This window comes from Alligator sinensis, unplaced genomic scaffold (genome assembly GCF_000455745.1).
Source record: "Alligator sinensis unplaced genomic scaffold, ASM45574v1 scaffold74_2, whole genome shotgun sequence".
Taxonomy (NCBI): Eukaryota; Metazoa; Chordata; order Crocodylia; family Alligatoridae; genus Alligator; species Alligator sinensis.
The window spans coordinates 1,894,636-1,917,239 of record NW_005841931.1 but is presented as its reverse complement, the minus strand read 5'-3'; the positions used below and the strand labels follow the sequence as shown (position 1 = coordinate 1,917,239).

The following is a 22,604-nucleotide window of genomic DNA, read 5'->3' as shown; positions in this document are numbered from 1 at the left end:
GGGAGGGGGAAGCCAGCAGCAGCAAGCTGCCACTTGGGGCTTGTCTGGGCTGAGCTGGAGGGGGTGTCAGTGGATCGGAGTGCCCCTACTGCCGTCCCCCTCCCTTCTGCTCAGGCAGGGCATACCCTGTCTGCAGCTTACTGCTGCTGGCTTCCCTCTCCATCTCTTTCTGCTGACAGCCCCTGAGCTGGTGGGGGGAGGAAGGGAAGCTGGGGAGAGGGGCCAGTCCTTGCCTGGCTGCTCGCCTGCAGGCAGGCTCAATTCCCACCCAACTCCCTGACCCAACAGGCAGACATCTGTTGGATTGGAGAGAGTGCTCTAACTCATGGTGCTTTATGTAAAGTGCCATGAGTTAGAGCGTGGCCCTGCACATGTGTCAGCACCCCAAGTGAGCAGAGGTAAAGGGCAAGATCTGTCTGGTGCTATGGGGTGGGTGCATATGCTCAAGCATAGGTTGTATATCTGTTAGCCCTCATTCAAACATGTTATTTAAGTGGGTGCCTCTATACATTTTTATCCCTGTTCTTTGAATCTGTGTTGCAGATTTCATACTGAAGAACAATACATTTGGGTGTTATTAGCTAAAATAACATCTTTAAAGCAAACAAAGATGCCAAAAAGTCAACCTAATATGGAAAATTATATTTTGTTAATGTCTTATTACAATATTGTAATAAAGACAAACTTGTTCTCGTTCTGGGAGTAAATTGGACAGGTGGGGTTTGTTTGTTTTTTGTGGGGGGAGGGTGGTTGATAACATGGAACTATCCCTCAAATAAATCCTTATTTATCTCCAATCAAGCTTATATGCTGATAGAATGATGATACTAGTTCTGTCAGGTCAACCAACAATTCTGAAGTGGGATGTTTAGGCAATTTACTTTAAATGTCAGTTTCATTTAAAATATCTTGCTAAAAATATGTATCCATGCACAGATCTATCACATTAAATTCAAATGCATAGTTATTTGGAAGCTATTCTACCTTCTCTGGAATTTCACCAGTACTGAAAAATCTTACCTCAGTCCCCACAGGTTCAGATAGCAGTAAAACCTTTAGCCTACAAGCCAACTTAAAGCTTTTAACTCTTGGGGTTTTTTTGTCTAAGAAACACTCATTTCTCTCGGATACAAAATGTGGGCAGTTTCTAGACTAACTCCTTGAAACACTCAGGATTTCTTACAGCTAGCTGCTCCAGTGAAGCACAGCTGCTTGTTATACTATTTGTAATGATTTATTTCAGCCTCCAAGATATTAACTGAGTTTGTGTTTCAGTGTAATTTCTAGTCAACTAAGACTAAATTTGTTAGTGAAGTACAAGTGCACATCATACAGGCTAGTCATTCAGATGACTTTAACTCAAGCATGGCACTTCTGAGAAGCATTTCGGTTAATATAGCCAAGTTCTTAGGTAAACAGCATGTGAATCTGTTGGAAATGGGTTTTTCTGCTTAACTTCATGGTTGTACTGACTTGCTTTTAGATATGGTGTTCATTCAGGTGATTCCTTGACAATGATATTCTTTTGCTTTAAGAACTTTGCATGATGCCTGGTACTTCTGATTAAGTATCTCCAGCCTCTAGAAATGCCTGTTTCGAAGTAAGGACATAATCTTTATGTGAAGTCTCTTCACGCTCCTTGATATTTCTGTCCTGGTTTAGTAGTTCTTCATGTAGCTCTAGGAATCATTTGACTCGCTTGATTGGTCAGTCTCGAACAAATGATAGCAGGTAATTAAATTATATGAAACAGATGTCTATGCCTGTGCTACTCCTAGAGTATTCTGTGCACCTTAGTGATAAAAGTAGAGGGATTATTTGTAATAATGAAACAATCCTCTGGACATACCTGCACTGTCAGAGGACTTTGCTAGGAAGTAGTGCAGCAGTGTGTGGCATATCCATTCTCTGTATGCTACATCCCCAGAAAAGTAATGTAGCCAATGTGGATCCAGGGAAGGTACACTGGTACACTTTCTTTGATTGCTGCTTCACCCAAAGTTTAAAACCAGCTGCATGGCAGTGGTGCAGCATATCTGGTCTGGCAGTGCTGAAGGAGTCCATTGACTTCCAGGCTCATTGTAAGCTACTGGATCCTTTCTAGGCTCTTCATTCCACAGGTGTTAACAGCCCTCTCTTCCTTTGGATAGTCTTGATGTTCCACCAATCAAGCTATCTTTTGTTCTGCAATTCTTCTGTTAGCTGCTCCTGGTAATGAAGCTCCTATTTCACAGCTTTGCAGATTGTTTTTAACTGATTCCAATGGAGTTATATTTGTTTTTTGTCTCGGTCAAACTGTGTAATACAGCCACCGGCCCCTAGCATATTCATGAAGATTCTAGTTTATGTTTAACTAGAGAAAAATATGTGCTGTTTTGTGTGGTGATGCACCATGCCATCTGTACCCCACCCCCTTCCCCCTTCTCAAAATTCTAGATCTTCCTATGAATGTACCTGATGTTAAGGTCATACGTCTTGTGTGCCAAAAACCTGTCTTGGAGTGCTTGTTCCATCCAGTGCAGCCCTGTGGTGCATGTCAAGCAAGTGTGCTCTCAAAAGGCATTATAGTCATGCCCTCTCCATGCAACTAACAGTAATCCAGATCAGCCCTTGTGTTAGATATCTACTGCACTTCAATTTAGAAACTATTTTTCTTGCAACAGGGTTTAAAAACTACTCTTGGGCCATGGTAGGCAAGATGTTAACACTTCCTTGAAAACTTAAATTGACTTTTTTTTTTTAAATTTAGCTGAGAAATAACGTCTCACATTTATGTTGCAGTTTGTTCCTTGTTCCTGCTTTGCTCTTGTGAATACTTCGCATGCAAACTGGGTGCTTACTCCATAGGACTGCAACCACTTTGCACTCTGGGCCAGATCCAGCTCTTTTCTCTACTTTTTACTGGATGCCAGCTGCAGTGGAGCCCATGTGATTCTGTTCGATAATTAGTGCGTGAGGGGATAAAATATGAGGAGCTTTAGCATGAGTGCATGGAACAGATTGGAGCTCTATAAACTTTCCCTGCTATGGAGGGGAATTGGAGGTAAAAGATAATTGGTTGGTGGTAACCAGAGTATAAATGTCAATGAATTATTAGCCATGTGGATGTATGTTTCAGCTGGAACTTGAATGAAGGAATAAGCAGCCACAGACAGTTCAGTTACCTGATTCTCCTGCAGTCTGACAGGAGAGTGTTTCTCCCTGCCTCTATCTATTCATCCTCCTTGATCATTTGGCTTAGTGAAGAGCTTGCTTCTCTATGAAGTCACTCACTAGTTGCATGGTAGTATTCAGACCAGCCAGTTCTGGTGGCCCCCAATAACAGAGTTCAAATGAAAAACATTTTCCCTATTCTCATGGAAGCAATCATAACCAAGGGAAAGGGAAGACAATTAAAATAAAATGGCATATTTCACTCAATTTCTCAAACTTTTTCATAAGGTATCAGGTACAGCTTTGAGATCACATTTTTGGCAGGAATTGACAGACTTTACTTTGCATTGTTTGTAAATGCATTGTAGCATATGGATTTGTGAGTTGTTCCAGGCAGATATAAGAATTGTGCATGTGTTTCCTCTTTAGGGGTGAAAAATGCTAAGGTTACATTTTCAGCAAGCGACAGGTGCAAATGTTAAAAATGTTTCCCAGCAAAAAAAAATAAAACTGCATTTGATTGTGCATTCTGTCCCAAATTGGATGCTGATGTGAAAACCCATTTTCCTTCATTATCCATGTGTTTTCAAGAACTATACATACCACCCACCTCCCAGCATGATCAGGGAAAGTCCTAATGTGCTTCTAAAAATAATCCAGCACGATCTGGGTCCAATTCTGTATTCACTGAATTCAGTGGGAGTTTTGCCATTCTAGGGGGGAGGAGCAGACCCACTACATGCAGATATATACATTTGTTTTAAATCAGAGAAAAGAAATTGTAGTGAAATCAAAATATAACATTTCTTGCTCTTTAGATTTGTGATGGATCACTCTCCTTTCAGAAAGGCTTTTAAGAAACGGAATATTCCATATAAACTAAGGCCCAGTGGGGATCAATTGCTGTTTGGTATCGGCTTGTGCCTGCTGATTAATTCTTTACGTCTCTAGTCTTGAATCCTGATGCAATTGTTCTTGGAGAACTTGGCAGTAGCAAGCCAGCGGAGCTATTATTGACCCAGAATAGCATCTGGAAGCAATGGTATTATTAATACAATAAGCAAGGTTTTCTGTGAGCCATCGTGCTACTCTATGGAGCCAATGAGCTAGTTAACACCTTTTACTTATTCTATAAGGAGCTCGGGCTGGAAAGGAATTAATGCAGTTGTGAAGCACCGAGACCTAAAATAGCAATGATTCGGTTATAGTAGAGCCAAATCTTCTTAAAATTAAACTCCATTGTGTTAGAGATTTTACTTTTCTGATACCTATATTATTAACTTTTCTGATAAGAGGAGGAAATGTAATACAGTGATATTGGAGAAGCCTTGCACGTTAAATTTAAGCTATTATCTCAGGGGGCTATATAAAAAGAAACTATATTTCATCTTGTGTGTTATGGGACTCAGATGTGTGGAATGTCTCTTTTTTTCAAGGTTACCATACAATTCCTGAGCCCTGTTTTCTTGGCCTGTTTTAATTTACATAATTTACACAAATGTTGCACACAACCTATTTGAACGTTTGGGTGTTTTCCCCTTCTGTTTTGTATGTAATCTATAACAAAATATATTCCCTTGGCCCAGGGATTGGGACTCTTAAAGGAAGCGGAGAAGAGGCTTTCACTTGGAAGTTGCTTATGGGACTATGGCTTGTATCCTTGGACTTTGATAACATGTATGTAATAATGTTTTGGTAGCATTGAAGTGACATTGTAGCCACAATGGTGCAGAAAATATGTGAGAGGCAAGAATTTTTGTGGGTGATAACTTTTCTTGGACTCACTGCATGGTTGGGATACCTGAAAGCTTGTCCAAGTCTATTGCAGTACCCTTCCTTGGGTCTCTGGGAGAGAAGCATATGCAGAATAGTTTAGGTTGTAGACTTTGTTTTGTAAGCAGCAGTGTGTCAACAGCTTATCTAAGCTTACCCCAATCACGCAGTTGGCCCAGTAAAAGAGATTGTCTGCAAAAATTCTTGCCTCTTGTATGTAATAATATTGACAGTTGAGACCAACTTATTGAAATACATGAGCTCCAACCCTGGTCTCCATATAACTGGAGCTGTTATGGACAGAATATACACTTGGGTTGTCAGTCCAGGTGGGGTTAAAGTGTATTAGTAGGAGGCTGGGGAGGAAGCTTGCGCTTTGGCTGTCCCTATGGAAAGCTTGTTACCTTAAATTGAGTAAATTTTCCATTTATCATCATCTATCCCAAATAATTTTTATTTTAAAAGAAACATTTCTACTGCAAACTTTGTTTGTATAGGGGCATCACTGAGTGTGTGTGTGGGATTACCCCTCTCCGCGCCCCCCCCCCCCCCCCCCCCCCCCATCCTGCAAGCTTTTGGGCTAGCTCTGATGTCTCTTCAATAAATATTTATAGTTACTGCTTGAGACAGTCATCCACAACAACAACAAAAAGGTTGCTTCATTTTGTTACTCATGAAACTCTTAACTTCTGCCTTTCTGAGGTTGCAGTCAGAAAGCAGGAAAAGTTTACATTTGGGACTGGATGTGACTTGACGTACTTCACTCTCTTGGTTCCTGTTTCCTTGCAGATTATTGTTCATGTAACTGGAAGGTTTTATCTGTCGTTCAGGAGACTTCCTCCTCCAACACGCGCTCTCAAGGCCAACATTGCAGTTAAGGAAAATGGAGCTTGCAGATCTACTGAAATTTGCCTTCATAGAAATGAATGGTACAGCAGTAACTGTGGCTCTGCTGGCGGGCTTCCTAGTCCTACTGTATTGGTAAGTGTACTTTTTTGCTAACATGAGACACATGCAGTACTCAAAGCCAGCAAAATCTGACCTCTACTGTCCTTATCACAACTAAATTACCTCCCTGTTCACTTTTGACAAAAAAAAGTGGTGGGGAGGTGGAGGCAGATACAAAGATTAGAAAGCCATTTTACTTCAAAGAATTGTCCTTGCTATTGATTTTTGCAAGAGAGCTGGAGATGGGAGGGAGCCCTACTAAAATTTGTAGGTTTTTCAGGTAACGCTATAGAACCCTATCAAGTATCTGTTGATCACTTGAGATTTTTTCATGGGATATAAAAGTATTAAATTATCAGACTTCAAAAGAAAAGAATTAGTGTTGGTGGCAGTCTTGTTAGACCTGCTTTTGACTGTACTTGCAACTGTGTGTACCCTTTACTTGGCTCTTCAGGTCAGACTTAGTCGCATTATATACACACTGCTTGAGTTCCTTAATTTAATTTTGTTTCTTCCCATACCGAGTGCTTGCGTACATGCTAAAATGGTGATAGATGTAAAAATAAACATTGTATGAAATAGGGAGGCTTATGAGGAAGTAGTGATCTGGGTTCAAAGAGAGTCTTGGCCGGATGCATTTTTGGTAACAGAATAATCTAAGGGAGGATAATTTAGTTCTCATCTCTGCTCTGGTTTTGCTAGGGCCATTCCTTAAATCTTCCTGCCTCACCATCAGACATTCCCAATCCCAGGAAGAGACTAAACGACAATTAAAAGAAATCCTAAACTGTAGTTAATAAGGATATGGAAGTTGGATGGAAAAGAATGCAATAAGAACACCATAGTCTTATTATAGGCATTACTCCAGTTGTGTACATGAGATGCTCTTCCTTTTGTACTTCCTTGCACATTCCTCTGTTTTACAATCTCTGGAGGCATCATCCAGTTTTTATTTGTTGACTCCAGGACAGTCAAAGCAGGTCCCTGGAGACTTTGTAGTATACATTAAGCAGGGATGTTGGTGCTGTAGTTTTTAAGAGTTGACCCAAACCTCCTTAACAACAACAACAACAAAAAAGACAAATAAAAGACTGACTTAGTGTGTTTCCCCCAAGGGAAATCTTGCTGCCGGCTATCCTGTTGTTCAATGTGGACTGTGGTTTAAAAGTCACCGTCTGGCACATAATCATTACAATGTGAAACTCCTGTTACTTCATTAGGCGTTTACCTGAATAAGGAGTATAAGAAAGACTGGGGCATAAAAATGAGTTTGTGCTGTTTTTAAACCATGCTCTATTCCATGAGTCTCGTTAAGTGGGTGGTGGGGAGGGAGGGATGGTGACATGTTTCAGTGAGCCAGAAAAAAGGGGCTGGAGAGCTTCAGTGATGTAGGAAAAGCCCAATTATAGCTATCTTCTGAAACTTCCTAACCTTGTATCGTACCTTTTAAATGGGTAAATCTGTTGTCCAAATATTGTACGTGCTTGAGAGGTCCTGCTTTTGTTGAATCAAAAATAATTTTTTTTCAAATTTGAGTTAAGACGCTAAAGCAGTGGTTTTCAACGTTTTTAGACCGGGGCACCCCTTGGAAAATGCTATGCCAGATCGTATTTGCACACCTAACCACAGCACCCTGTTTGAAAATCACTGCATTAGTGTTGGGCAAAAATTCACCCTTGAGAGCAGCAGTGGTGGATTAAGATTTATTGGAGCTGTGGGCAAACAGAAAATTGGAGGCCCCCAACGCCCCATTATAAGCATGAATGTATCAAGGGGAGGCATGGGGGATGTCCTGTTTTGCTGGGGGGAGAGGGAGGGTCCCTGTAGCCGTGGCTGGGCTGGGCTCTCACTAATGTCATGATGCTTGGTGGCCTGGGAGTAGTTGGTGGAGCGCGTAGCTCTCCACCTGCAGCTCCGCGGGTGTCAGTGCTGTAGCAGGTCAGGCTGAGCCTGACCCCAGCCACAGAGACATTGGGCCTGTTGGGCATGGGCAATCACTGCCGGGGGCTGCTGGCTCCCTGCCCAGCCCTGCCCCAGCCCAGCCCATAGAGTTGAACCTTCTAGCCTGCAGAGACTTATTGGTGCTGCAGACAGTGCGTGGCTGTGAGCACCCTGCATGAGGCAAGGAGGCTGCCCCCACAGAACTGCTGCTCCAGCTGAAGGACTGCCAAGGGCAGCACCACAAAGCCCCTGACCACACGTCTGAGATGCAACCAGCTCTTCCCACGCCACTTCCCGTAGCGCTGCCCGCAGCCCAGGGTGGGACCTTACCAGTCCCCGCACGTCAGCTCTGCCTTGGCTTTGGCCTGGTGTCTGGTGTCCTCCAGCACTGCGGTGCCTGCAGGAAGACAGCCGGTCATGACTCATCCCTGGCACGTACAGTTAGCCTGACCTCTGAATTTTTCCCAGGGGGCCTGTGATTGGCAGGAGCCCCTGAGCCCGTGTGTTAATCTACCCCTGTAAGCAAGCATGCTATGTGGACCTAATGGAGTTAAGAGTTGTGCCTGTTTTGCCAGTTGTGGTTTTGACCCAGTGTCTGTACCCTCATCTTTCAGGTGTCATTTACCTTTGTTGTACATGTGCTTTAAAAGTGTAATCAGTACTGTTTAAAGCCAAAGAAAGGCTTAAAAAATTGTAAATGGAGGCCCAGAAAATTGCCCTTGTTTAGAGGCCAAGCATCCATTGCAGGATTCATTCCCACTCTTGAAAACAGGGATGACTTAAGGAAGAATCCGCGTGTGGAAGAGACTAAGCTTTTTTTAAAAAGGAAAGAATTTTTGAGCTTTAACTACTGTATTTACTTGAATATAAGATGAGGTTTCCCCTCCCCAATCAACATGGTGAAGGGGGAAGCCCCTTGTTATACACTTGCATATAAGGAAACCTCATAAAATACATTTTTAATGACTAAACTGCTGCCAAAATCAGCATGGTCTCAGCAATGGAGACCTGCTATGAGACTGATCAAATGTAGCCAATGCTGAGCATGATTATAAAACAAATGGCCTACATGAGTCAAACATACTGATGGGAACCTACCATGAGAATAGGTTAGTGCAATTCATATGAATAAAATATATGGTAATGCTTATTGAGCACAGTACTCCTCAGTGCTGACTCTTTGATGTCATGGTGACCCGTGACATTGAATACATTTCAACTTTGTCTTCAGCCCCACAGATGAGCCGCACCTTTCTTTCCCATTTCCAATGAGTCCTGTTTTTAATCAACCTTAAATGTCTAGCAAACATCACTGTGAAGTCACCATAGGTTGAAACACTGTTGACTCTGCTAGGGCCTAGCTAAGTGAACTATGTGGTAAATCATGAGCCTTTTGGCTTTGGACTAATGCCATGCATGGTTTCTATTCTATATAAGTAGGTACAAAAGTGTTGTCTAAAAGTGTGTTTATGAAGTACTGGTGCTACCTTACAGCAGTTTCAAAAGAGGTAAACTTCATCAGTTCTGGATGAACTAAGTCTACGGGTACCTGTAGTAACTTCCTTATACGCAAGTTACTATGGGGATGTTTATTCTAGGTCAGTGTTCAGAAATTTGTATCTCGCTTCTGTGTACTCGGGGAGAGCCTAGTCTAACTGTAAGGAAGAGGGGAAGGGACTGCAGGAGAAAGAAGTTTGGGTGGGGGGCAGAAAGCTAGGGGGCTACCTGAGCCCCAGATTTACTTTGCTTGCTGTAGCAGTGAAAGGGGGACAAATTCAAGGCAAACCTCCAATAAGTAGATTCAAAACCTGTAAAACTAACAAAGTGATAAATTTTCCATAGAGCCTAATCATTGGGGGATCGTCTTATAATCAGGGTAGTCTTATATTCAGGTAAATACAGGGTGTGTGGGTGGGTGTACAGGGGGGGTGTATGTGTATGTATACATATATGCGTGTGTGTAGATGGATAGATATAGATATATTAGTGATTACATTCAATGTAATTGCATAGATCTGGGGGGCACATTCCCCCATGCCTCCATTGGGGGTGCATACAATGGCGGAAGCCACCCCCACCAAGCCCCCTTGCCCCCTGGATGAGCCTCCCACAGCTCCATCCCATACCCCACTCTGGCTGGGCAGTGCCTGCCCCAGCCCCAGCCCTGCTTGTTCCCTCACCATGGGGGCCTCAATCTGCCCCCTCCATGCCCCTTCTCCCCACAGACTTACCGGCTGGATGCTGCTTTCCAAGCTGCATTCCTGGTCATGTTCATGCTGTGGCTGCACACATGCATGTGGCATTTATTGGCAATATTTTCGGCCACATCAGCTGAATAAAGCCGATTGCTGATATTGTCGATTTTCCTTTCATCAGTGCTGATACAATGCAGACCGATATATCGGTGCACCTCTAAAATTATGGTTGGAGAAATAAAGATACACATGACTGGAGGTCCCTGTTTTTCAATGAGAAGGTGGTATGTTTCTCAAATTTCCGGTAGAAGTATGTTGGGCAACATTTCTGGGCTATATGGTAAAAGTTCACCTAATTGGCTAATCTGCTCAGATGCATTTGATATTTAGAGCAATAAAATGCGTTAGCTCAAACTACGGGATAAGGGGTTGAAACATGTCTGCTGCCATAAGAACTAAAGTGGTTCCTGCTGTTGTATGGAGCCTATTAACCTCCTTCAACCTAGACCCTTCTTTTTATAGTTTATAGCACTGAAATCCTGTATGCAAGAAATTATTTAAAATGCATCTTAAATGCATTTTAAAATGCTAGTACAAATGGGGATTTCTTATGATTTTAGAGCAGCAGTTTTCAAACTTTTTTTTCAGCTGAGCTCTCCTTTGAGTTGCAGTTTTTTTCACACTCCCTCCCTCACCCCAGAGGAGCAATGCAGCCAGGCACAAGGCACCTCTCATCCTAGCAGCTGCCATGGCTCAGCTCAGCAGGGTGGGCTCCAGCTGCCGCAGCTCCTGCTCCTCCTGCCTTGGCCCCACTGAGGCTCTAGGCTGTGTGTCTGTCATGCCAGGCTCCCGCAGGCTCAGCAGCCTGCTGGCAGAGCCTGCCTCCACATCCCCCTGTGAGTCTGCAATGGCACTGGCTTCTTGCAAACCATGCAAACTTCTTGCTCACGCCTCCCTGCACTGTGCCCCCCCGCAACGGTCCTTTATGCCCCCCATTGGGGTGGGTATGGAGGACAAGTGAAGTCATGCAGAAATTAATTGATGGTGAGGAAGTCAGAACCAGAAGAGAATTAGAGTAAGCCTCCAATCAGCACACAGGAGAGAGAGTTCAGAATATAGAAAGTCTGACCATCTCATCAGTGTCCAGTGATGCCTGCTGCAACTACAGCTGCATGGAAATAACTGTAGGTGAGGGGAACTTCTGAAGAAACTTAAATTAACTTGGTCAGGTAGTGGGCTTCCAAAAAGTTCTATTCCCTCCACTTTTAGTACATTAGTTTGTTTTATAATTTTTTTTTGTTTCCTAGAGCACAACTCGGGTGTCCGTGCATGCCTGAGAAAACTTTGTCAGGATCTTTGTAACACCTACCCTTTTGTTTTATAATGTTTTAAATATACAATGGGCATTATAAATTCAACACTGTTGATTCACATTTTTGTCCTTCATTTAGCAACCTTGTTTGTTGCATCAAAAAACAAATCTTTACAACATTATTCAATACTGGAAGGACTAACTTGACCATGTTTTCAAAGGAGTGTAACACATTGTGACATTCACCAGCCTAGTTTTTCAACTGAACTCAGAGTCAACCGAATTCTCATGAAGTGTGTCCTATTGCCCTCTTTCTTATTCTTCTTCATGAGAACCAAAGTGCTTTCATGAAAAATGATTAGAGAAAGCTGCTTTCTAAGCAGACTTGTCTGGAGGACCTGCATTCTGTTGACTTAACCTTTTTGTATTTTAATTTTTCTTACCTGCAAAATGCTCTGAGGGGATTAGGAGCTTAATTAATATTTGCAAAGCCCTTCAATATCCTCCACTGGAGGATGCTGTAGTTTAGTGTAAAGTATTATTCACTTTCATTGTAACCACATGCTGAGTTGGGTCCGCTGTGCCTGGCTATAGGTGCAGACATTGTTTTGTGGCTTTCCTTTTGCTGTCTGTGAAACTGTTGATAAAATGAAAGTGCAAACTTATCTTCCTTTAAAGTTTAATGTACCATAAGCCTTGCATTATGAAGAAGCTGTCACAGCATTCAGATGACTGTGTTCAAACTGGATTTTCAACCACTTGTCTAAACAAACCTGATTTTTATAGAAACTTGGAAGTTGAAAGGGAGGTGTTTTGTGTATGTGTAGGGCACATTCCTAATTACATACTTTCATGCAGTGCGAAATAGGCACGTATGATGTCATTGCCTGGTACTTCAAAGGCAAAACATTCAGAAGATGTCAATTCTCTCTTTTTAAAGTTGTCCCTTTGTACTATGATGGGTAGGGCCTTGATTAGAGACTTGCAACCCGTTTGAATAGGTACTGTCCATGCACATAAAAAAAAAAAAAAAAAAACAACTCCTGCCCTAAAGAGCTTACAGCCTATACACAGGGGGAAAAAAAAACATTCCTAATTTATTTAATAGGCAGCGCCATGCAAAGCTACCAGAGCTGGCTCTATGCTTCTCAAACTGGAAGCTATATAGAACACAGGGCAGGTGGTTCCATGGAGACTAGTGGAAACTATATATTAGGGCTGTGTGAAACTTCGGCAGCCGTTTCATTTCGGAGCTGTTTCGGCATCCAAAACGAAGCGGAAGGCTCTGAAACGTAATGAAACCATGCTAAACATTTTGGAAAATGTAGGCGTTTGGAGCCAGGCTTGCAGGGAAACGGAAACTAAGAAGGGGGTGGGGGTGGGGGAAGGACTGCTCTGATAGTGCCATCTGTAGCTGGCCAGTGTCTGTGATCTGTCCCTGAGGTCCCATCCAATCCCAGTGCTCTGGGGGAGGGATGGCAGCCTGCTGTCATCCCACGTGCAGAACTTGGGGCCCACGTCCCCCGGGAAGAGTCTGGCATAGCCCCGCAGCCCTCCCGGATCTGTGTGCGGCAAGTAATATGAGTTCTGCTTTGAACAGTTTGAGGTGCAGTTTCACAGAAACCCCTGTACTCATCTCCCTTGAAGCTTGGCAGGCTTCACGCCCTCAGAAGGGGCTACCATCCCTGCAATTTTCATCCAAATCCGGCAAGAAATGACAAGGTTATAGGCATTTTAATGATTCTCTATTATAGCCGATGGCCGAATGACCAAAATGGCGTCGAAATTCTGAAACAGATTTGACTGAATTGAAACGGAACAGTGATCCAAAACACCAAAATGAATCACTGTCCCTCCAAAATGGCCGAATCCACAACCATATTGAAACATAGCTGTTTTGCACAGTCTTACTATGTAGTGTAGCTATGTTAGTTCAGCACTATACCTGGATTATTTAGGCCAGCCGCCCAGCAGAGTTAGTTAGCTGGGCTGCAGCACCAGGCTAAGGGCAGTTGTACTGTTTGCTCTTTTGGATGGAAAGCATGCAGAGTAGTACAACATGTTTTAACCCAACACAGCCTGGTGCTATGGGAATGTTTAGGAGATAAGGGGTTCATCATCTCTCCGTCCTTGGGTTGGAAAGAATACTTTGGTCTGGGTTTGGATCAAAGGTTGCCGTTAAACCACATCTCCATAATGGATGTCTACCTTTTCATCTCAGAGTTCGGAAGTTCTTAGCATTATCTGGCTTATTCAGGCCTGTGAAGGAGGGAGAGAGAGAGAAGGTTGAGAGGTAGGTCATCATTAGATAAAATGTGATGGAAATGCAAGTCCTGGATTTGTGGCTCAGATTGCAGAACTTTCTTTCTTCATGCCCATTGCAAAATGTAGCCTGTGGACTGGGATGGCTCTGCAGCTGGACTGCCTTTCTAGGCAGGAGCGGCTCACTCCAGCTGCTGCTGCCACTGGCCCCAGCCCCTTGGTATTGACAGGGACCTACACACACATCCCAAACCCGGCCCACCCTGCCCTGCACCTTCTCCAGACTCAGCTCGGCGAAGCAAACCAGCTCCGGACCAGCTGTAACCTGCATGAACAGCTCTAACCCCAGCCCGCCCAGCGCCTGCTTTGGACTCGCCCGCCTACTTTGATCAGCGGTAGGCATGGGCGTCTGGTGCCCCCTGAGTCTGGGGGGGGCACCTGCAGAAGCCGCCAGCGGCATAGGAGGCGGGGACAGAGCTGGTGAGCACTCAGATGCTATTGGAGGTGGAGCTGACAAGCTGCCGCAGACACTGGTGTTGGCAGCGGGGATGGCCTTGTCAGGGAGGGCACATGCCGCCCCCCCCATGCACCCCCTACTAGTTGCCTATGGCGGCAGGGTCCGGGCAGAAGCTGCTCCTCCGTGTGGAGGAAAAGCATCCCCTCCCCTTTGCCACTTCCAGGCCCTTCTTGCTGTGGCTGCCTGGCAGCTCCCCAGAACTGCCTATGTAGCCTACAGGCCCAACTAATTGCCTTCCGTCAGCCTAAAGGCTGGAGAAAGTTCAATATTTTTACTGCCTTATGGTGGTTTTGTTAAGCTTTGGTGTTTGCAGAAGGTGCCTGAACAATAGAGCCACCTACTGGATGAAGCCAAAGTGGGGGCAGTACCAGCTCTCAGCACAGTGCCCCACCAGTATACAGCTGTCAGTTGAAAGTCCTACTTGTCAACTGTCCTCTGTACTCATTTAGTTACTGACTACTCTGCCAGCCCAAGTACTGATCTGTCACATGGAACTATACCGAGACTCATCTTGTGCTAGTGACATGATGCATCCCCGAAGGAAGAAAGAGGATATATCTTTTTTTCCCCCCCCCCACCCAAAGATATATTATAATCACATAGCTTTTAGGAGCTATTAGGCTGAAGGGCTGTGAAGATGCATTTAGTAGTAGGAATTGCAATTAGTCAAGAAAACATGGCAAATCAAAGGGGAAGGGAAGGGAAGACAAACATTTTACATTTCAACTTTTAAAAAATTATTTCTGTGAAATTTTAAAATCTTCATTTCCAGGAAAGGGAGGCTTTTCTGAGAGCATCCTTTAAAAAAAAAAAAAAAAGCAGCCAAAAAAAAGCCATATACTTGTTCTTATAAAACCTTGGCCGATGGTGGAATCAGAGTTTGTTTTTTTGTTTTGTTTTGTTTTTTGGTAGTCTAAGATGAATGCAAGGGGTTCGTGTACTATCACAATGCATAAATGGCAAAAATTACACAGGAACATTTAGTCGTTCAAATCAGTGATTTCCACTGGCATTTTAAAATGTATAATTTTTAGGGATATGTTGCTGCTTTTCAAGAAGGATCTGAAATTAGGAACTGGTGACTCTTGCAGTCTAACTACCCATCTTTTTTAATGCAATCCTGCTGCCCACTCCCCAACACATACATTACAAATGCTACTAAAAGCTAAGATAAATAGGAGAGAGACTTTATTTCTCAACTGAATAAATACTTCTCACATCACAGTATCAAAGGGAAAATGACTATGCTTTAATGGAAAGCTGCTTCCTCTCTGTTTATCTTTTGAGGCAACACTGTTGTGCTGCTCCTCTTAGGTTTTGTGGATGTTTTTCTTAATTGTTAACTTAAAATAGTTGTTGTTCCAAAAAAAATTGAGACAAATATGATTTAGCAACACTCATTTAAGAAGGAAATAGAGTTTATTTCTTGAACTATATCTAATTAACTACTGAGGCAGCAGATTGGGTGTACCGTAGAGACTTCAAAAATATGAATGCATGATATATTTTGCTCTCCCTTTTGTTATATGCTAGTAGGATTGGCAAAACTCATTTGGAAAATAAGAACTTGTACAGACAAGGATTTGTATTCAAAGGTCAAAAAAGCTGAAAACCTAAGATAATTTCCTTTTATTTTCCTATGCCTCTGCATTGGTCTGTTTCTGTTTGAACTTCACGTGTTGAAATGATTTGAGCCATTTCATGTTACATTTGCCATATTGCCAATCCCAAAGATTAAATGTCAGAGGCCTGTCACCTCCAGCATAATATTTAAAAAAAATCTCTTTTTTCTGTTTTGAGTTTTGAACTCTGTTTACAAATCCGTGTGTGTGGGGGTAGAGGTGAGATGATTATTGTTGCCATTTCTCACAAATTCATTGAGAGAAATTACTTTTGACCCCTGGTCCAAGAGTTTGCACACCCACATCTTTATGTTCCTGGTCTAGCAATTAACTTTGCTTCCCCAACTTCCAAATCAATCCTGTCCCCCAAGTCTCTGGAGATTCTCATATTATCATCGGATTCATTCAACCTCCAGCTAAAATCCCATCACTTGGGGAAAATGTCACAAGTTGGCAAGGGGAAACACTTTTTTAAGGCTCCCAGGCCAGTCTCAGAGTCAAGAGGTTCAGTTAAGTATCTGAACTTTAAGGTACTAACAAGACGTGAGGTTGGAGGAGATGGAATTCCAGTAGTGTACTGAGAGTCTATTGTTAGGTGCCATCGTTCTTGCATTTATGTATCTGAACTGGGACCAGATTGGCATTCTGGTGCTTCAGTGAACTGTATCTTCAACTCTCCCTCTTTCTGCATTTCCCCTCCTCATACAACAGTGATAGGGACATAACACTAGGAGGGTCCTTCTGGCCCACTGATTCTAGTCCTTTGCATTCACAGATACTATGGGTACTCATGGACGACTGGTGCTGCCTTAGTCGGGCATGTGCCTCCCCTGCAATTAGTCCCACCGACTGGAGGGTCCCCCACGGGCAATCCTGCTGCCTTTTTGAAGCTCGGGGAAGCTAATACATGAGATGCTGCAGCACTTTAATTAGAATGGCTCTTGGAGCCTCTCTAAAATGCCGCCCCCTTCTCCCTCCCACCCCTCCCCGGAGAATGTATAAAAGTGCCCTGTTTGTCCTGATGTGTCCACAACATCCACTCTGATCCCTCTTACAGTATAACCACAAAGCACCTTATGAAGGGAAAACACCTACACCATGGCCCAGATGAAAAAACCAGAAGAGACGAGGGCACTGCTAATGCCTCACTATTATAATGGTAGGGAAATTATGTTAGTCTATGCTCAAATGATCTTGGAAGAGAATTATGGTTTATACTACAGAGGAAGGCAACCCCTCCCCCCAAAAAACTTTGGTCCATGCCAATCTGACCTGGGTGGGGGAGGTGTTCAGGTGTTCCTGTTGCCTACTCCTGATAGAATGGCCATCAACGGAGGAAAATATTTCCTATATTCAAGATCCATTGTTTGAAGTTGGAAGGATCCTGACTCCAGAGGAAACAGTGCAAATCTTCCACTGATGTCAGAAAACCCTTCCCTTTTCTCATGGTCAGTGTCATACCATTTACATCAAGCAAATCTGGAGTTTCCACTAACATGTCAGATATAACCTAATGCTGGAGCCATGCAGTGCATGGCTTCCTCTGCAGGTCCAGTATGGCCTGGAAGGGAACAGAGTAGTAGGCTAATGCATTATGATTTGGAAAAATGCCACACCACAAATGTCTAAATACCTCTTTGGCCTGAAAACAAGATAGATCTGGTATGAAGTTCAGTCACAGCCTTGATTATGCTATTTTGGTGTAAACAAAGCTCTCTCTATTTTTGGGTGAGGCAGGGTGGAGTTCCCTAAAATTGCTTTTGCAGCTTCAGAGTAAAAATATTTTTACTATCTTCATAAGTTAAGCTATAATGGCCCTTTTATTTCTGATAAATCTGTATGTCCCTTAAATGTGGTTTACCTTTTAAGACACTCATTTTTAGTTGGTAGTGGTAAAATTCAGAGGACTAGCATGAAGGCTGTACTGTGCAAGGCCTCAGAAGCATCATTCCTTTTCCATGTCCTTGTGACAAGGTATTTAGCAGAATTCACAGGTTCATTGGAATCGAACAGGGCTGTGCCATGAGCACTTCAACTTTGGCCTTGAACTTGTGACCTCTGGGCAGTGGCTGTGCGCCTTAGTGCTCATGCCACCCCAGCTCACGAAGAAAAGCTTAAATGAGGTATAGGCCTTGCACTTGTGTTTTCTGTAAGGGTTCATTTCCGCCTAACACTATCAGGTCCAGGGTTCACACCTAACTTATTCAGCCCTCCTGTTAAAAAGCACACAGAAAGAACACGCTGTTAATAGTGCACCAAGATGTCTTTCAGGAATGGATTTGTTTTAGATGTTCTGTGAAATGCCGGAACATCTTTGTTCTTAGGACCACTCTGGAAGAAGATATGTAGAATGAATTGAATGTGGAATAAATTAAAATGCTGTGAAGTTGTTAAATGTTACCAATGCTCTATCCCCTATGGCTTAAGCTAACAGAAACTAGTATTTCATGCTGGTAGATGGGGAGGTAACTCCTGAAGGCCTGCACTATGCAAAGATCCTGCACTATACAAAGATGGCAGTAGGGTTTGGACCTGGGATAGCTTGGGCAGAAGCAAGAGGCAAGTCCATTCAACTTGTGTTACAGGAAGCTTTGCCGTCATGTCATCTGTGGAGTCCTAGGCAGATAGGGAGATGAGTTCTGTCTCTCTCTGCTGCTGGCCTGTTTGTGGCATTGGATGTGGTACTTTATCTCCGTGTGGGTATGTCGTTGCCCTGCAAAATAGTACTGTATTCAGATACCCAAACCAGCTGCCAATGAATGAGCTGGCTTGGGTACTGGAAGAAATGAGCTCTACTATTTGGTAACTGCTGATGAACAGCCAGCAGAAGGAGCTCAAAACATTTTATCTAGTAGGTCTTCTGAAGAAGTATTTCCTTTTATTCCTGTTTTACATTTCTGAGGAGCTGAGTAGATGATTTAAAGATGCTCTGGGCCTGATTCTCCACTGCCTTGCTCCCTCTTGTCATTTTCAGCAGTGCCATTTTCACTGGGATTGGGTAGCGCTTAACTTACTTTCTGTGGATGCAAATAACTGTATAGGCTGTAAGGCAGCAGAGTATAGTACTGTAAAGGGTCTCCTGGGTCATGAAGTCCAACCACTGCTTTTGTAGGCAATCATGTTATGAAAACTCGTCAGAAAGGGTCTACAACAATATCTTCCATGACCCATCTAGCATCCCAAAGCACCTCAAAACTGTAGTACAAAAAAAAAATAAATCAAGAGAATCTAGACCACAGAATAGGGGGATTGTCCCTATTGAATAACTTTGGTTGTCTTCTTTTGGGCCTTCTTCTACTAATTTCCCTGGAAAATTCAGAAATATAGGGAGGAGGTCTGAGACATAATCAGCAAACAGAAAGGGGGCAAAGAGTTGTTAGGGCTAAATTAACTGGATAAGATGGGGGTGATTTCTTTTTCTCTCCCCCCCTAAATGTATTGAAGAGGAAGATGTCTGGGAAGGGGTAGCAATGGGTGATCTAAACCAGGGCTGCCTAACTGGTGGCTCATGGGGAATTAAATCCTGTCTAGCTGTTGCTGCCCCTATTATTTTGTCTACAACAGAAGCTGGAGTCTCCAGCTTCCTCCTCCTCCTCCCCGCTCCTGCTGCCTCCTTTCTGTCCCTGTCCCAGGGGCAGGGCAGTGCATGTGAGCTGAGGGTGAGCCTGGGTTGGTGGTATAGCAAGGTGTTGGGGCAGGATCACTGGCATGCAGTGGGAAAACAGTCGTGAGTGCATAATACAATGCTATGGGGGGGAGTGCGGGTTCTTCATGGGGTCTGCAACTTGAAGGTGCCATGGCTTGTGCTGGTGTGGCCTGTGGGGCATGTGGCTCTTGTGAAGTTGGACAGCCCTGAACTAGACAAAAAGGTCATCAGGGAAGAGGGAAAATGTGTTCTTGGGGAAGAAAAATTGAGGGAAGAAGCTGAATAAGGACTGAGGAGGGAATTGAGGGGTTGTGTGTAGGTGGAACACTGGACAGCTGAGTGAATGTAACACTTGGCTGGGAGGAGTTTGGACAGAATAATTCTTGGTCAGCAACAGAAGGTTTGATGGTGGTGGGAAAAGGCAGAGTAAAGTAGTCTTGAAGGGAGGAGCTCACAGTTGGCCCAGGAGAAACTGATTCATGTTGATGCATATTATTGGATCTATTCCTTTAGAGGCCCTGGTGCTATTCCTTTAGAGGTCCTGTTGATTCATATTATTGGATCTGAGCTATGAGCAGAATTTTGGGCTTGCAGCAAATGCTGGTTTATGTCATTTAGCAATAATAAATCTGATCTGGATTATGCATGTATGTGGTGCTTCTTATCCCAAAGGATACTGAGAGCTTTGTAAACACTTTGACAAGATAAAGATCTGTGTTTAGAGATCCACTGTGTGAAATGTGAGAGAGAGGGAAAACAGCCACCTTGGAATAGGGAAGCTACAGGCAGTGGGTGCACAATATGCCACATAAACCTGTAGGGAGCAATGGGTGAGAGAGAAAATTCTGGTTAGAGGGATGTTCAGGTCTTCCTTCGATCTCTTGTCATAATCTTTATGTGATCTATAAAGTGTATAGAGAGCACATGAGACCTTGGTGGTTAACATTTGGCCTTAAAGACCCACTGTATGTAAAATTATAATAAACCTGTACACATTTAATTTTACTCAGCATATCTGTATTTACGAGTTAATTGAATGGTATTGCCTCTCAACTGAGCTTATGAAAAAAAGATGACCTCTGCACTTCCCTGGTAAGGAAAAGGCTTGTTACTTGTAGTTGTCCAGAATGAAACCCCAAACTGATTCTAGTGAATCTAAGAACAATAGATGTCCACTGAATTTGAGTAGGATGTGGATATTTAATTCCTTTTAGTTCCTCTAAAACAAAAAAAAATTTAAAACATGAATAATAACATGTTACTCTATCCTTGCACTGTTTTACAAAAAGGTTACTGATTTTGTTTATTCAACTGGCTGGAGACATTAAAAAAAAGAAAGTGCCAGGGACTTGCTGAGATAATGGATAATTGGTTCTCAGTATATGTTTTGGGATAAGAAGTGGAAAGCGTACTTCTGCATGTTGATTGATTTTGAAATGGAAGATTTCAGATTGGTACTGAAATTCCAAATTAGACTTCACTTGCTTGATATTTAGTAATGCTTGTCCTAGATCAGTGGTGCCTAATCTTCCATCTTTGCAGGCTGGATGAGTGGCATGGAGTTGGTCCGTGTGCCAGATCCATGCCAGGCTGGTGCATGGGGTCGGTCCTTGTGGGTGACCTTGCATGGGTGAATGCGGCCGTGTGCCATCCCGATCCTGCACAATAATAATTTGGCTTTAGAGTGACCTAGCACACTGGTCAAATATAGCACACACGGCCACATTATCTGTACTGTGAAGCTCCCCATGGGTTCACAAATTTGGCAGCAGGGGAGTAGCAATTAATGCTGCCACCTCCCTTGTTGCCAAATTTCTGGACCCATGGCAAGTTCTGTGGGTCAGATACCACAGTTCTGTGGGCCAGAGGTTGAGCACCATTGTCCTAGATGGTTGAATCTTTCCATAAACTTTTGTGGGTATTGTAACAATTTTTTGGGATTATTGCTCAGGAAGCATGTCAGACCCAGAGGTCTGGCTTTAAGAAAAAGGAAGGCATAGCTGTAGGAAAGTGAACACCTCTCTGATTCAGGAAAAACTTGTGGCTACTCTGTATTTAATAGGCAGGGCTGGCTTGGAATGTTATTCAACAGCCTCCTTTTCCAGGTGTTTAACGTGTCTCTTGTTATTTCTGCTTTCTTGCCTGTATTTTTTCTAATATATTCTGCTTTTGCCTGAAATAAATGGAGCCAGAAGTAACTGATGCCTGGGGAAGTGGGTGGCTGGTGCTCTTTAGTGAAACAGAACTCTGCCCTCTGGAGGCTGAAGGCCTGACTTAGGCTGTGTGTAGATGAAACAAGAGGTGTGTTTGCCTGACACTTTACAGTGGGCTAAATGCTTTTGCACCGCTTCAGTAGTGTCGGTGTTTGCGCATTAATTCTAGCCGCTGTAGGAAATGTGGTGTCGTAATGCGCCTTAAATGACTTCTTTAAACAATTTCTTTGCCTCCATTTTCCTGAGCAGAGACCAGATCAGCCCATCTGCCAGGACCCCCTCAGGCCCCGGGGGATGCGCACCCAGGCCTGGGGTCAGTGGGGATCTAGTCAGGGAACTTCTGGAGGGACTGGACGTATTTAAATCAGCACGTCCTGATGGTCTCCACCCCAGAGTGCTGAGGGAATTAGCAGAGGTCATTGCAGGACCCCTGGCATGGCTTTACGAGCACTTGTGGTGCTCTGGTGTGGTGCCAGAGGACTGGAAAAGGGCCAATGTGGTCCCCATTTTCAAAAAAGGGAGGAAGGAGGACCCAGGAAACTATAGGCCAGTTAGTCTTACCTCGATCCTGGGTAAGCTTTTTGAGAGAATTATCCTGGCGTATGTCCGTGAGGGGCCAGCAGGGGAGGTTATGCTTAGGGGCATCCAACATGGGTTCATTAGAGGCAGGTCCTGTCAGACCAACCTGGTGGCCTTCTATGACCAGGTCACAAAATCCTTAGACACAGGGACAGCAGTGGATGTAGTCTTTCTGGACTTTAGGAAGGCCTTCGACATGGTCTCTCACCCCATTCTCATTTAAAAAAAACTAGGGGACTGTGGCGTTGACACCTACACAGTCAAATGGGTCACTAACTGGCTGGAGGGCCGCACCCAGAGAGTGGTGGTGGACAGGTCATTTTCGACCTGGAGGGATGTGGGCAGTGGGGTCCCCCAGGGCTTGGTCCTCGGACCCGTGCTGTTCAACATCTTCATCAGCAACTTGGACGAGGGGGTAAAAAGCACCCTATTCAAATTTGCTG

At 43.7% G+C, this 22,604-nt stretch overlaps 1 protein-coding gene across 1 annotated transcript in view; it reads left to right on the top strand.

Annotated features, from left to right (window-relative positions):
- The window catches only part of TBXAS1 (thromboxane A synthase 1), a 390,857-nt gene that overhangs the window by 9,292 nt on the left and 358,961 nt on the right, over window positions 1-22,604 (top strand). The window contains exon 2 of the mRNA XM_025198922.1: window positions 5,716-5,907. Coding sequence (XP_025054707.1) covers window positions 5,810-5,907 — 98 coding nt within the window. The 5' untranslated portion in view covers window positions 5,716-5,809. The remainder of the gene's footprint in view (window positions 1-5,715; window positions 5,908-22,604) is intronic.